At 40.9% G+C, this 16684-nt stretch overlaps 2 protein-coding genes across 2 annotated transcripts; both read right to left on the reverse strand.

The window, feature by feature from the left end:
• Window positions 1-272: 272 nt before the first annotated feature.
• On the reverse strand, window positions 273-1552 carry ZBTB6 (zinc finger and BTB domain containing 6). The gene has a single exon (XM_052649508.1). The coding sequence runs from the start codon at window positions 1550-1552 to the stop codon at window positions 278-280; it is 1275 nt and encodes a 424-aa protein (XP_052505468.1). The 3' UTR covers window positions 273-277.
• Window positions 1553-8113: 6561 nt separating this feature from the next.
• ZBTB26 (zinc finger and BTB domain containing 26) lies at window positions 8114-9499 on the reverse strand. The gene has a single exon (XM_052649395.1). The coding sequence runs from the start codon at window positions 9494-9496 to the stop codon at window positions 8171-8173; it is 1326 nt and encodes a 441-aa protein (XP_052505355.1). The 5' UTR covers window positions 9497-9499; the 3' UTR covers window positions 8114-8170.
• Between the last annotated feature and the right edge of the window lie 7185 nt (window positions 9500-16684).

The following is a 16684-nucleotide window of genomic DNA, read 5'->3' on the forward strand; positions in this document are numbered from 1 at the left end:
CGCTTGTCGTGTCCGACCCTGTTCGACCCCATAGACAGCAGCCCACCAGGCTCCCCCGTCCCTGGGATTCTCCAGGCAAGAACAATAGAGTGGGTTGCCATTTCCTTCTCCAATGCATGAAAGTGAAAAGTGAAAGAGAAGTCATAACACGTATAGGTAGACCAAAAATAAGATCTAAAGATAGGGGTTGAAATGCAATATTACAAATGCTGCATTTCTATAGAAAGACTTGCCCAACAGAATGATATTCAGCTTACATAATAAGGTGTGGTTCTAGTTACAGTAGGTTTTGCTTTTCCAGATCATGCCTGGGTAGTTTTTCACCACTGCTTCTGCCATGGAGAGAGGTTAAATGCTTTTTGAGGGCAGATTTGTGCTTGAAATCCATGTCACAACAGTGGCATTTGTATGGCCGATCCCCACTGTGTATATTCAAGTGGTCCTGAAGTGTGCTTTTCGCAGTAAATGTCTTCAGGCACACAGTACACTGAAAGGGCCGTATGCCCATGTGCCCTCGAATGTGCCTGTTGAGATTTTTCTTTTGTGTAAATGTTTTCCCACACTGTAAGCACAAGAACAACTTATGCATCTTAAGGTGGCGCAGATAGTTTTCAACGTGAAGAAACCCTCGAGGGCACCGGGGGCACTGGTGCCTCAGGGAAAAAGCGTCCTCTAGATTCTGAATCTCATTCACTGGACCATGATTTCCTTCAGTGTTCTCACAAAATAAGCCTTGATCTTGATTCCCAGGAACTTCTGTCACTCTGCTCTCAACTGTAGAATTGATCAGTGAATGCTGTGTTTCTGGGAAATACATGCTTGCTTTTGAAGAGGTACAAGGCTGTGAAAACTTTCCATTTTCTACACCCCCAGTACTGATAGATTCCACATGGAGGATACGAATTTCATTGTCTTTAAAACCCATGTCTACTGAAGACAGCTCTGGTGATCTCATTTCCTCTCTCTCTGCTGTCAAGCTCTCTACTGTAGACTGTAAAATGTTGCTTTCCTCTTCTTTAACATGGAAATCTATGTTTACAGGACTATCTTCTGAAATTTCAATGATCTCACAGTCTTTATCTGAATTTTCATCTTCATTCTTAACATCTGGATCAGAGGATTGACATAGGTCAACATGCTGATTGTTATTTTTCATAGAAAGATCAATTTCCAAATACTTTGACAAAGCTTCTGTGCACTTTTCCACAATGTGAACCATCTGAAGGTAACTGGCAGCAGTCAAATATTTCAAAAGCTCTTTCCTTTTAACTTCAAGTGCTCCAGTGTAGCAAGAGAGCAACAATTTTCTGCCAATTTCTGCACTCTGCAAGATGGTGATTCTGACATGTTTTGACTGCGTGAGTAAAAACTGATCTCTCATAAAGGTGGAGCAAGCAGCTAAAATCACCTTGTGCCCCTGGAACTCAGTGTCATTAATATAAATTGACACATCACAAAATAAATTCTGCTGCCTCAAGAGATTCATTTTCTGCAAGACTACATCTCCTTGTTGTTCAAACTGGAAGTGCAGAACATCAGACTCGGCAGCCATGGTCACAATCTAAGCAAAATAAAACATAAACATGGATGTAAGGATCGGAGTGGTTTTCCTACATTGTGATAGCAAAAAGAAATCATCCCCAAATCCTAACCCTAAATTAGGTAGAAGATAACTCAAATTCTAATCTGTGTGCTAAGACTGAACCCCTAGGGTAACCACCTCAAAATCCAGAAAAATAAAATGCATTTCTCTATGATCTTGTGGCACATTTTAAAAAATCTGTTCTTACAGCATTTTTTTTGTTCATTGTTCTACTTTTATTTGTACATTAAACATTTTTCATGGCAGACTGTTTATGTTACATACAGCATTTATTACATTGAATTGTACTCAACAGTTTTTATGTTTTTCTCTTTGGCTAAACTCTATGTGCCTTGTGGACAAGGACACTGTTAGGGGCCACTACTAAGTGGACTTAACAGTTTCCCAAATTAGAATCCTTAATATAATCACCAAACTTCCTAACTCCTCATCACCTGGACCTCCAGGTAAGCAGGTCCTTCCTTCTGCATACCTGGACCACTGCAGCCTCCTTGATGCCAGTCTCCTACATTACAAACTACCCTCCTAAAAGCCATCAGATTAACATCTTTTACAACTTTTAAAATTTTTGTATTTTTCTTTTCTGCTTTAAATCTTCCATGAGTCTCCTCCATCTGCAGGACAGTCTAACCTTCTTAGCAAATACAAGATCCTTCATTATTTGGCCTTCACCAACGTTATGGCTTTACCTTTCCTCAATCTCTTACATTGAAGCTGCTTTGATATTTAGATTTTCACCACTGCTCAGACAAGAAGACCCAATTACATCTTTGTACGTTATATTCGCGCTTCCAGCTAGTGATCTGGCATAAGGCTCAAATCAAATAAGACTTCTCCTCCCGTCTCCCGACAGAGTCAGTAGTATCCAGAACATCATGAAAAGGAGCCTAGTTCATTTGAGGTCCTGCAGCGAGCATGGTGGCCGGAACAGAGCAGAGGCAGCTGCGAGAGTATCTGTTGAACTGAACTCGGATCACACCGGCCTGGATGATCCTCTAGTTCGTGACACAGGTCTTCTCGAGCCAAGCCCGCCAGGACCAAGGTCCTGACGGCCAAGTGCCTGCAGCAGCATTTCAGCCACTCCCCGGTCGCGCCTCGCTGCTGCCCTCCTGCTCCCCTGCTTCCGCCTCAGGCTTCCCCACCCGCGAGACTCCAGGGCACTCACTCACCGACTCAGAAACCAAAGTCAAGCTTTCCGCGATAGCGGCGGCTCCGGCCGGAAGGTGGGGGGGACGCCAGCCTGGGAGGAAACACATCCGGGGTCAACTAGCTTCGTTCCTCACTGGGGCCCCGTGGGTGTCCCGGAAGGACATCCTGAGACAGTCTTCCTTCCTCGCTGCCCCCGCGACTGGGATGACAGACCCCGGAATTCCCTCGAATCCCATCTCTCCTGTCCCACTTTCGGCACTCGAGCCGGTTCGCTCCGTGAGTTCTCAACATCCGAATGGCAAACGGGTTGTGAAGTTGTAGTATAGCGCATCTGTCGGAGTACCCAGCGCAGGGATCCCAGGAGACCCTCCTGGATTATTAGGGACCGGATGCTTTGCTTACCCTCCATATAAAAGGTGGCGGGGAGGGGGGTTGGGAAAAGAGGAGAGTGCTATTGGAATCAGTATTGGAGATTACTTAATTAATGCCCCGTCAGGATTTGGATCCCACCTCACCTGTCAACTTATGGCTTCCTCACTACAGCCCTACCCTTCTCAGTTCCTTGGGAAACCCAGGTATCTATCTAAACCTTTGACCTGGCTCTTTCCTCCAACATAAGCTATTTCCTCCTACTGTAATAGAGCGTGCTTCAGCAGAGGTTGCTGCGGGCCATTACCACCCCCAACCCCGTTACCAGGGAACGGTTCAGTTCAGTTCAGTCGCTCAGTCGTGTCCGACTCTGCGACCACATCAATCGCAGCACGCCAGGCCTCCCTGTCCATCACCAACTCCCGGAGTTCACTCAGACTCGCGTCCATGGAGTCAGTGATGCCATCCAGCCATCTCATCCTCTGTCGTCCCCTTCTCCTCCTGCCCCCGATTCCTCCCAGCATCAGAGACTTTTCCAATGAGTCAACCAACTCTTCGCATGAGCTGGCCAAAGTACAGGAGTTTCAGCTTGTTACCAGACCATTAATGGTTGTTCAGCAATTGGTCTGTGCACGGCAATGCTCCTCCCTAGAACCCCCGACCTGGGGGTGGGGTGGGTTGAGGAGCCTGAGGGGCATTTGGGTTGGGTGCCTGGCTGCCTTAGGGATGAGAACTGGACAGGGTCTGGGGACCTGGCCCTGAGGGAGCAGACAACTGAAATCTGCCTCTCTAGCCAGGACTTGGTCCTCAGATTGTGAAAGTTGTGCCTTGGGACCTTGCCCTTTCTTGTCAGAACAGAGAATATTTCCCTGGTGGAGATTTACAGGAACATCGATACCTGACCATGACCAGACCTCCAGAACAAATACACCAGGAAGTCTGCAACAACTAACGTTGTGCCTCTCTCACCTTTCCTATAAAAGGGCTTTGCTGAAAGCTTTTGGGGAGTTTCCCTGATGGGTCAGCTGGTAAAGAATCCGTCTGTAGTATGGGCGACTTGAGTTCAGTCCCTAGGTTGGAAAGATCCCCTGGAGAATGGAATGGCAACCCACCCCAGTATTCTGGCATGGAGAATGGAATGGCAACCCACCCCAGTATTCTGGCACAGAGAATGGAATGGCAACCCACCCCAGTATTCTGGCATGGAGAATTCCATGGACAGAGGAGCCTGGTGGGCTACAGCCCATGGGGTCACAAAAAGTTGGGACACGACTGAGCAACTTTTACTTTTGGGGAGTTTGGGGGTTTTAAGGCATGAGTCACCCACCTCTTTGCATGGCCCTGCAATAAACTTTTCTCTGTTCCAAACTCCCAACATTTTGGTATTGTTTGGCTTCTCCATGGTGCATGGAGTAACACTACCACTCATCCTTCAAAATCCCATTCATCGTTCATAAATCACATCATCCCTAAAACCATCTTTAATTGCCCATGAATTACTTTGCTCCCACTTGGGGAACCAGTAAACCCTTTGGCTGCCTTAATGACTGTAATTATCATACCTGTATTGAAATCTATGTCCCACCTGCTGCTGCTGCTGCTAAGTCGCTTCAGTCGTGTCCAACTCTGTGCGACCCCATAGACAGCAGCCCACCAGGCTCCCCGGTCCCTGGGATTCTCCAGGCAAGAACACTGGAATGGGTTGCCATTTTAGGCAGCGGTATTTAGGACAGTGACTTACTGATCTTTGCATTCCTGGAAGTCTAGCACTTAGTAGGAATCAAGTATTTGCTAAATGAAGGAAACGTCTCAACCGATTCTTAAAAGCAGTTGCTCCATCCCCTCAATCAACAGTACAGGAAGAAGTAATTGACCCTGATAACAATTTTTTGTTAGCCCAGATTTGCTTCTGAAGCCAAGCTCAGCATGTTTGATTAACATGTCTTTTCAAGAATAAGAGTGAGAAAGCATTCCTGTGTTCAAATTCAAGCAATTGGAATGGGAAACAGGAGGGAAAGAAAGAAAATAAACCATTGACACTAGAGCTTTAAATTGTCACACTTTTATTAAGGAAACTTCCCCATAATAAGTGAAGAGGTAGTTCACAGTATGTCTAACATACAACAGATTTAGAACAGCTATTCACCAGCTGAAATAAAATGTTCTGGGTTGTTTGTTTAGGATATTATTTTAGAAGTAGTGATGGTGATCACCCTCCATTTATAGATCTTCTAATAAACTAAAACAAATTAAAACCACATCTGATTTACCTCAGAGCCACTTCAGTTTGGAGTTTGCCTTTAAAATTAAATAATAAATAAATAACTGTGACACAGTGATTTTTTAAAAAACCAAACAAAGGAAAACAGAACCCTCTCATTTTTAGTTATCCTGGGGATCCATAAAACACAGATGCTGAATGTCTAAGGCTTTAAAAAATCTTCCTCCACTACAAGAATACAACTAGTTTTGAAAGTCATCTTCCTCTGTAAAACATATTCGATATCAGTAAATTGATCACTTTGCATATAATCTAAGAAACATGTATAAACAAAAAGTCAAGTACCACCAAAATTAAGAAAATGTCTCACAGAAACAGAACATCTCTCCAGCCAAGAAATGGGGGAGACTGTAAACCACTTCAGTGGTTTGCAATTGAAAAAGGTGAGAACTACAAGTTTTACTCATATAAAACCATAAAGAGGCTGATTTTAAGTGATCAAAGAAAGCAAGGCAGTTTTCTTTATTCTTCCTAGGATAAAACCAAATTGATACCTTATCTCACTAAGACTACATGAGACTGTAAGCTCTGTGAAGGCAGAGACTGTAACAATCTTATCTTCAAATTCTCAGTATCTAGCATAGTGCCTAACAATAATATGTGTTCAATAAATGTCTCCTGAATGCCTGAATGAATCCAGAAATAGTCTCCAACCAAAGAGACCAATTTTATTTGAAGCCATGCCTTTTAGTCTTCAAATCTGTAACAAAACAAGACATGAATTTACGCAAAGCAAGCACCCCCAACTTGAAAGTTCCCTGTGATAAAATGATGTTTAGAGAAAAGAGTGAAACATTGGTTAACATATTAGTGTCTCACTATTGCATAGAATTGGTACTCTTTGGCTGGATCATATAAAAACCAGAATGCTCGGTAGCATCATTAGATCATATAATGAGTGACATTAGGCATAAGATACCTATTAGTCTTACCACTCCATTTTATTCTCATTTAAAACCTTTTAACAAATGGTAGAAATTATACTTCAAATCAGATTCACATGTAAACGCATCAAATTATAACAACTTTAAGAATACCCTCTGACTACTCAAAATTAATTTTTGGTTCATCTATACATGAACTCTCACAGCTCAGAAACAAAAACCAGGAAATCCTGACGGAAACTATACACTGTTTCCAGACAAAATTAGTTTCACATTTGGATCCTTCTCACATTGTTACTTGTCCTTTCTATTCCTAATCAACACCCAGCAAATCAGTTGCTTGCTTAGGAAGAATGTAATATTCATCCTAACCAAAAAATAATTACCTTACAAAAATAAATCCTTCTATGACTGTTCTGTTTGCAAAATCGAGGCTGTCTTAGAAAGCAAACAGGGATGCACAGAGGGAAAGCACAAACTAGGAACTTTTTGCTAAAGTATTCTTGATCATGTACTAAATCTTTTTAAGCCAAGGGACAGTGAGAAGTGAGGAGACCTTAGCTCATATTTAGCCGACTTAGTCTACTGTGGCCAACCTTGGCCAGGCTACGTCTTTGGGCTTTGGATACCCCAACTTAAAAAAAGAGAGGCAGGCTAAATGATTTCTTAAGATTCTCTATGGACTCAAACACTCCTATTATCTAAATCTAACTCATGGTTCAGAAATGAGTAAGACTCAAAATTTTATTTCTGAACATGTGTTTAGGAAAAACAGTTGTTTTGTTTTTCCATAACTGAAAGTCAACTTTGTATTTGATCTGTCAAAGGGGATGAGGTGGGACTGTGTACCATTATAGGAACAACTAAATGCAAAAATCTGACTGCTCCTTCTGTGACCCACTTTTTTCATCCACTTTAGAAATTAAGGTACACAAGGAAATGAGAATTCAAAGACTATTACAATATACTGGACAAAACTCTGAAGGCCAAACTCACCTTAGCAATAGCAAACTTCTATAACAAATTCTAGAGACTGACTCCAGATAGCCCCTTTTTAGAGAGACCATTATATGTTAGCACACTTAAAGTGTACCTGGAGCAATCCTGATTCCAAAAGCATCACCAAGTAAGCTACAGAATAATTATAAGCATTTGACTTCTTTCGGGAGAAGACCTCCCAAATAAGTACTGTTGTACAACTACTACCCTTTGTTGGTTATGCTCCTCGATGATGATTCCTATCTGCAGGTATTAAGGGAAATACTGTACTCTGGTCTATGTCAACTTCAATCACATGACGCTGGCCCATAACTGTTGAAAAGAGTACAGAATAATCTAAAATACTTCTTTATAGCCAGCTCCAGGATAAGTAGATTCATTCATTTATTAGACATAGGTGAATTATCAGTGGTTCTGATAGAACTAGAAGTTCTATCACATATTCAGGCTGATAGCCATATCACCTTATATATCAGCTTATTTCCTACCAAAGAAAAAGATTACTTGCTTCTCTTAGCATAGCATCTATTGGTGGAGTGGAGGTGATGTTATTAACTTCTTGGTACCTTCAGAATGTGCCCAGTGGAAAGTCTAAAATAGTGTCAGTCTAAGACATAAGTTGATGTTAGGTAGACAAACGGAGTACTCCTTGGGAAAGGAAAACAGACATCACAGGATAAATAATTCAAAACAGAACATGGGAAAGGGCAAAAGGCAGGCAAGACCACTCCAAGTGGCAAGTTGCCTGGTCTGTTAGTGCTTTGACTCACCCCTACGACCTGCACAGAGGATCTGGAGACGTCAAATTAGCGAAATGACTCCTAAAAAGACTCAGACTATTGCCACGTTTGTAGTCAGTTCTAGTTAGGAGCACAAAGGCCCTATTTAATTCACGCAAGTGCTATCGTTCCTTAAGTTCAGGACAGCTTGGGCCAGTTTACCTGCATCCAGGACCTGTGTCGCATCAGGCTGCGGCTGACACCCTTTAGAGTCTGTGACTGTTGTACACGCAAAAGAATCAAAGTCCACAGTGAGGTCTTGCACATTTCTTTCATTGGCATTATCAAAGCTGTTTTTGCCATGGAGCTGTTTAAGGTGCTTCCTCAAAACTGGCTTATGTGCAAAAACCATGTCACAATAGTTACACTTATGGGGCTTATCTCCACTGTGAAGGTTAAGATGATCCTGTAAGGAACACTTCTGAGAAAAGGTTTTCCCACAGATTTTACACTGGAAAGGTTTAATGCCGGCATGCACACGCATGTGTCGATGAAGGTTGCCTTTCTGAGTAAAAGTCTTGCCGCAGAGTAGACACATAAAGAGTTTGTGCATTTTTAAATGGTTGGCGTAGTTCTCCAGGTGACGAAACACCCTGGTACACTTTGGGCACTGGTGATGCCACTGCAGGCCTTTGTCTACACCTCGAATATTAGGCCCAAAGACATCTTTCGCGGCCATGATGATGTTATCACTGCCTGTGTAAGAGAGGGCATAATTGTGGAGATGGTTTTGCTCTATTTCACTTACTCTGTTTTCCACAGTTGAATTTATCAGAGAGTGCTGGGGCTCAGATGAATGTAAAGCAGTGGGTTCAGAAGAAATAAACTGGTTCTGATCTTTTTTACTTCTAACCTCTGATACATCCCCAATAGATTCTACCTTAACGATCTGAATATCACTGTCCTCTATATCCATACTGTCTTCAGATGGGTGAATACAAGGTGAGTCCTGCTTTGGGGAGCCTCTGGCATCCCCCTGATGTTCTTTCGACTGGGGAGAAGCACTCTGTGGTTCACATCCCTCTTTACTTTCCATTGGCTGTTTTGGCTTTATAAACTTCCACAAGGCCTGCGTGCACCGTTCTACAATGTGACTCATCTGAAGAAAACTCGCAGCGGTCAAGTAATTGACCAGTTCCATCTCTGGGAATTCCAGCACACCACTATAACACGACAAGAGCAATTGTCTCCCCACTTCGGAACTCTGCAATATGGAGATTTTCACCTCTCTCGAATCGTTCAGTAAAAACTGGTCTCTTAAGAAGGGGGAACCTGCAGCAAACACAATTTTATGCCCCTGTACCTCAATATCATCTATGAGAACTGTAACATCACAAAATTTATTCTCTTCTCTTAATTTGTTCATTTTTTGTAACATTGAATCTCCATAATTTTCAAACTTGAAGTGAAGGAGATCTGATCTTTCAGACATTTTGGCAGACCTAAAGAACAGAAATGTAAAAAGGATGAATTGAAGAAAATTCAAACAATTAAGAAAACCTGGATTTTCCTTCCAAAAACAAATCTGTTGTCATACCTGTTCATATGTATCTGAATGAAATTTCCCTTGAAAGAGGAAGCTAGTATAACAGCTTTTGAAGGCTGTTAAAAATGACTCCTCACCAACATCAAGTGTCAACTGCAGCTAAAGGAGTGGGCTTATATTAGCGGAAATAGCTTGGCATTCATTCAGCTTTTTAAGATGCTTAATACAAGAACAGTGCTTGAGTTATTCCAAGTATATTCTTTTGCTTCTCAAATCAGAATTCTGTCAGGTTTCATGAACTTCCTAAAACATCCCATCAAGTAATAAAGTAATAAGTGACAATTTTATTTTGCATGATACTGTGAACCTCCTTCTTCAAAGACAAAACACTATTTTCCTTTGCTTTGAATTTTACTGTAATGGCACTGCTTGTCCCATTCCTGGGTAAACCCTCTTCTGTCTAAACTGATGTGAATTTACTCATACAAGTATTTTTGCAATAAAATGAAAGTCACATGTTTAAAAGGACAACTTTTAGACAGTGTCAAAGGCACCAGTCTTTGCTCTTTGCATTTTGGACAAACCTAAATTCTTTCCTAAGAAACATTTGTTGATATATGAAGTAAATATTTGATATAGAAAAACAAGATGAGTCACTTGGTGGGAATCTGAGTAAAAGTACAGTGGATCTAGTTAATCCCTACTAGGTGCTATTCTTTCTTCTTTATCCCCATTCATCCATCATTACTCATCAACTGGACTACTCAAATTCATTCATAAATGCCCATTGGTTCCAGCTTCTATTACCTCTAAACCAACTCCTACACCACTGCACGTCATCTTTCAAAAACATAGATCTGTTTATATCCAACCCCTGCCTAAAATCCTTTTGTGACCTCCTGTCATCTCCTAGATGAAGACTAACCTCTCCAATATAAACTGATCAAGTAAATTTAATAATAATTATGGTAAACACTGGCAAAAACCAACCAACCATGGAGACGGTTGCTTTGTAAAAACTGTGTATTTGTCCTGTTATAAAGCAATGTCTTTGGAGAAAGTCCCCATGTTCTAATTCCATACTCTTACTTTGCTTCCCGTGTGTCACTCTAAAGGGAAGGATGAGTTAGCCATGTCAACAAGACATCGTCAACATATTATTTTTACAATGACAGGCCACCGGTCATAGTAAAAATAAACTCACACCTTGTCTATATACCAATCTTCTGTGAGATCAGTGGGTATATAAGATCTACCCGTGAGAAGTAGCTCCACAATTTCAGTACATCAGTAAGTTCACCTCGAACTTTGTGTCTCCATCAACTCCATAGTTGAGAATCATGAGCAACAGTTCCTAGTGACATCTGGCTCCTGAAGCCAATCTTTAGAGTTTTATGTTCTAGAACAGTGAGTTACAAAGGCCCACAGAGTACGAGCTTGTGACAGCAGAATACAGGTCTCACTCACAATGCTCAGCGCCTACTTCATAATAGCACTCTACTGCCTGCAAGCCTTACTACAGGTGTTTCTTTAGTCAAGAACACTATTCCCAGCCAATTCTCACTCTCTTATTTCCTCTGAGGCCCTTCCCTAACCCCTTAGATCAGAACAGTTCTCTCTACTGAACCTGTAACCTCAAAATACTAACAGTAATACCCTTCAAACTGCAAGCTTCATGGCATTAGAGAGAATAGTCTCTGCCCCATTCAATAGGGCTAATGCTGGGAATCTGCATCTTCTGGGGTGAAACACTCTTTCCTTTGGTTTCAAATTCAGCAGTAACGCATCCACATTACTGGCAAACCCTATTCTGTTCAAACTGGTGTGCATACCCATCACCTAATATAGTACTAAACACATAGCAGGTGCTCAGTTTGTATTTGTCGATCCTGTAAGATTCATTTGACAGTAAGAGGAAGACTTGCTGTTAGGAAGACCAGTGCAGTGTCTGCATAAGCATTACAAGTCTGAGGCTATGAGAGCCTACAAACGAATGGGTACAAGGAGCAATGGAAAGGAAAAGAAAAAAAAAGATTTCAAAAAAACTTGTGGGAGACACAAAATGAAAAAAAGCAATATGCAAAGGTTCTAAACTTAGGAGTTGACCTGAATTAAAATATCACTGAAAGAGAGGTGAGACTTAGGAGGGGGGACTGGTATGGCACAGGTATATTTAAACACATTTATACATAAATTACAAGCATCTTTGTATGGTACTCTGTACAGAAAAATTATAGTCACAATGAAGATGAGAGAGGAGGGATGCAGAGAAGCATATGTAGCATCAGGGAAGAGATAGTAAATACCAGATGAAAAGGAAAAATCTCGGAGATATGGGAATATATTAGTAAAGAAAGTGGCGCAACAGTATTATCCATCACTGGTCAATTTTAGCAATTATGGTTGCTTGACATACTTGATCTGGCAGTGGTGAATGTCCCAATTCATAACTAGAAATTATACAAACGACTATTGTTCAAATGGCCAAACAAAAGGGGCACTATTTCTTAGAGGTTTAGCTTGTCCTGAATTTAGTGACAGGTCAGCATTTTGAACTGTGGTGCTGGAGAAGACTCCTGAGAGTCCCTTGAACAGCAAGGAGATCAAACCAGTCCATCCTGAAGGAAATGAACCCTGAGTATTCACTAGAAGGACTGATGCTGAAGCTTCCATACTTTGGCCACCTGATGAGAAGAGCTGACTCACTGGAAAAAACCCTGAGGGCAGAAGGGCAAGAGGACAACAAGGTGACAGAGGATGAGACGGTTGCATGGCATCATCGACTCAATGGACATGAGTTTGAGTAGGCTCCGGGAGATGGTGAAGGACAGGGAGGCCTGGTGTGCTGCAGTCCATGGGGTCACAAAGAATGGGACAAGACTGAGCAACTGAATGACAACAACGGCACTTTCCTAGTAACACTGAAAAATAAGCACTAATTGCTTCCATCTATAACATGATAGTACTCGAATTGCTTTAGGCAGCTCTCCTCAGGGATCATTGTTCCTTGAAGCTCCAAAGACAGGAGTTGGAATACAGTTTCATTTACCTCCTATTCATCAGTCTCAAGCGACTTACCAACAGGAGCAGTCAGACAGGTTATCTCAGGGACGTGCCTGATTTGTCTACTGTAGTCCAAGAATGTGAGGAAAAATTATTTCTCCTTTAAGAAGTTTTCCTTAATGTGGCCCACTCTATTGTCTCTCTTTAATAAACTCTTATTTCCAGGCCACAGAGTTCATCTGTTAATTGTTTCCTGTCACTAGTTTCTCTTTCCATCAGAAGGTTAGTTATTTGAGGTCAAGAACCAACTGTTATTTTTTACACAACTCATTCAATAAAAACTGTAACTAACTATTAATGTTCCCTATGAAGTTACTATTGAGCTATGGTAGAGATGCCCTTCATTATCGTAATACTGTTTTTGAGTGCCCTGGGGAAAATTTCTTTCTAGGGTTTGTTTCCAAAAAATAGTCTTGACAACATAAAATGAAATTTTAAACAAAAGTTTAAAAAGTTCAAATAAAAAGGAGTACTTGTTTCATATGAACTAGTTTAATTCTATTTAAAAATAAGAAAAAGGATGCCTAATCTTTACTGAACACTTGCTGAGTACTAGGTATACCCAAATCGACCCATTTAATCTTCAAATTTTCTATGAGGTAAGTATTATTGTCATCTCCACTTTGCTTATGAGGAAATTCATGCTTGGTGAACATAAATCACTTGCTTATTTAAGAAAGGTGTAAAGTATTAAATGTTAAAGGTAGAAATTATGCCTGAGCGACATGATGCCAAAATTCACGTATGACAGAACTAGGCTAGCTGAAGTTTTATCTTATGAATATTAACTGTGATCTCCATTCATATCCATTCAACTATACCCTGATGATTGATATACTTTTGTATAGTTAGTTATGCTTCAATAAAAGGCTTATGCTTAAAAACAAAAAATACAACTTAAAGCCAAATTTGTGTCAAGTCTAGAGGGCTTTAAAAGTAAACCATTTATGTATTATCCTTGTCTTACCTTTCTCATCTATTTTAACTTTATGTTATTTTTCTATCTTTTGTGTATTCATCTTTCTTGGATGAAACAATGCCATTTATAAATAAAACATAATAAATAAAAATTATGAATATATTTGATTTTTAGACTCCCCAACTATAGTTAACTTGTAACTGTAATAGCAATTATTCATTATTATCATAGAAATCACTCACATAATTCTAGATTATAGCATACCTTCTAGGAACTGAAAGTACAGAACTGATTAGGTAGACTAGAGAGACTTGGTCACCACATTCTGCTGATTCTTTTCAAAGAAATATTTCCAAATTCTCTATATGCTTACTACCACTGGCATAGTTCAGGTCCTTATCAACTATTGTCTGGGTTACTGTGATTAAGTCTGAATACTGCTGAGTTTCTCTTAGCAAGTTTTAAATGACCCACTTTCCAAACATCAATGAAATAGGAATAATCTCACTTAAAATCACTTTCTCTTTGTTTATATTTACACAATTCTTCTATAATCATTTCCATAACAAATGTTGCAGCTGATTTGAAATTTCCCTTTGTTCAAACAGGAGTAACCCAAAAGGATCAGTGAATATTTTAGGTTGAACAGCGTTCACTGCCAAGCAAGGGACAGTGTGAAAATATCCATGTTTCTTGTCTCAAATGCCTCTAATGATACTGATAAGGAAAACTTTCAGTCTGTTTTCTCATCTACCTCATAAAAGTACCTTTATCTTTCAACTTAGCACTCACAACTGCTTCGAAATCCTTCTTCCTCTTTCATTAACACCATATGCCATTTTTCAAAGAGACTGTAATATACTACACCCTTTCTATAAAACTCAATCCTTTTCTTCTTTGGGGTAACTTTCATGACACTACATTCTCCAACTGCTCACTCTTTTACTTACAACATGTTTATACAATCTGTAAGTAACATTACAGAAATATACCGTTCCTGGAAGAACTTTTGAATATAGATAAAGTAAAAGTCCCCTTTCTCAGCCTCCTTCCATTCAGTCAGTTGATTCTCAGTTTCTTCCTTAATGAATCTCCTTCCCTCTCCACTTTTAAAACAACACTTCTATATATAACACTTCCAGCCACAGAAAATAAAAAGTAAAATTACCAACTATATATATTTTGCAACTTTCTTTTTTCACTTATTGCTTTTAAGAATTATTTATTTTTAATAAATCTTGTTATTTACGTTGAATAAATCTAGCTCACTCTTCTTAAACTGTTGTACAGAAGTGAGCAAGAGACTTAACGACTGGCCTCAGTTTTCTGCCATTCTTTGGCTGATGTGTTGCTTAAGGGTTCTGTAAATTGTGAAAAGGTAACTATATTCTTCAAAGCTTAGTCCTTAAGTTTTTGCTAGTTTCTTAAGGCTGACTTCCTCAAAAAACCTGTCTTGGTTTCTCAATGTTTTATTACCTTCTCTATTTAAAAATTTCCTAAATCTTCATCCTCCCTGCACATGGTCCTTCCTTGGCCAGGCAAGAGTGCAGCGGTTCACAGGACTCTTCCCTGCACCTGAGCTGGGACCCCGAACTTGGCTTGCATCCACTTCTCAGCAGGGAGCTGTGGGGAGGAGCCCAGGGAAGCAACAGGGCCTGGGTGGCCCATGACCCCTGGGCCTCTGAGCTCCTGGCCCAGAGAGGTGATATTAGAAAACTAGCTGAAAACTTAACATTCAAAAAAATAAGATCATGGCATACGGTCCCATCACTTCATAGCAAATAGAAGGGGAAAAAGTGGAAGCAGTGACAGATTTTTATCTTCCTGGGCTCCAAAATCACTGCTGACAGTGACTGCAGTCATGAAATCAAAAGATGCTTGCTCCTTGGAAGGAAAGCTGTGACAAACCTAGACAGTGTATTAAAAAGCAGAGACATCATTTTGCCAACAAAGGTCCATTTGACAAAGCCATGGGTTTTCCAGTCGTCAAGTACAGATGTAAGAGTTGGACCATAAAGAAGGTTGAGCACTGAAGTACTGATGCTTTGGAACTGTGGTGCTGGAGAAGACTCTTGAGAGTCCCTTGGACAGCAAGATCAAACCAGTCATTTCTAAACAAAATCAACCCTGAATATTCATTGGAAGGACTGATGCTGAAACTGAAGCTCCAATACTTTGACTACGTGATGCAAAGAGATGATTCATTGGAAAGGATTCTGATACTGGGAAAGATCAAGGGCAGGAGTAGAAGAGGGCAGCAGAGGATGAAATGGTTGGATAGTATTACCAACTCAATGGACGTGAGCTTGAGCAAACTGGGAAATAGTGAAGGACTGGGAAGCCTGGCATGCTGCAGTTCATGGCGTTGCAAAGAGTTGGACATGACTTAGTGACTAAATAACAACAACATGGCTAATTGTAACCAAACTTAATCTCAATTCGGATTCCCTCATAGCTCAGTCGGTAAAGAATGTCCCTGCAATGCAGGAGACCCAGGTTCAATTCCTGCAAGGTAAAGATCCCCTGAAGAAAGAAATGGCAACCCATTCCAGTATTCTTGCCTGGAAAATCCCATGGACAGAGGAGCCTGGTAGGCTACAGTCCGTGGGGTCGCAAGTCGGACACAACTCAGAGACTAAATCACCAACCACCACCAACCTCAGTTCAATCTAAAAAATAACTGCCCTAGGCTATTACCCTATCATTTGTAATGCATGTTATCTAAACTGTTGCACCGGCTAAAACTCAGTAAGTCAAAAATAAAACCTTGTGGAGAACACTTCTGACAACAGTGGATGTGGAGACAAGGAAACCTGTTAGTATGTTATTATTCTAACAGAGTGATATAGAAATAACGAGGGCCCGAATAACAGAGATCAGTCCTGGGTGTTCATTGGAGGGACTGATGCTGAAGCTGAAACTCCAATACTTTGGCCACCTGATGCAGAGAGCTGACTCATTTGAAAAGACCCTGATGCTGGGAAAGATTGAGGGCAGGAGGAGAAGGGGATGACAGAGGATGACATGGTTGGATGGCATCACCGACTTAATGGACATGGGTTTGGGTGGACTCCGGGAGTTGGTGATAGACAGGGAGGCCTGGCATGCTGCGGTTCATGGGGTTGCAAAGAGCGACACGACTGAGTGACTGA

The sequence above is a fragment of the Budorcas taxicolor genome, chromosome 11, assembly GCF_023091745.1.
Source record: "Budorcas taxicolor isolate Tak-1 chromosome 11, Takin1.1, whole genome shotgun sequence".
Taxonomy (NCBI): Eukaryota; Metazoa; Chordata; class Mammalia; order Artiodactyla; family Bovidae; genus Budorcas; species Budorcas taxicolor.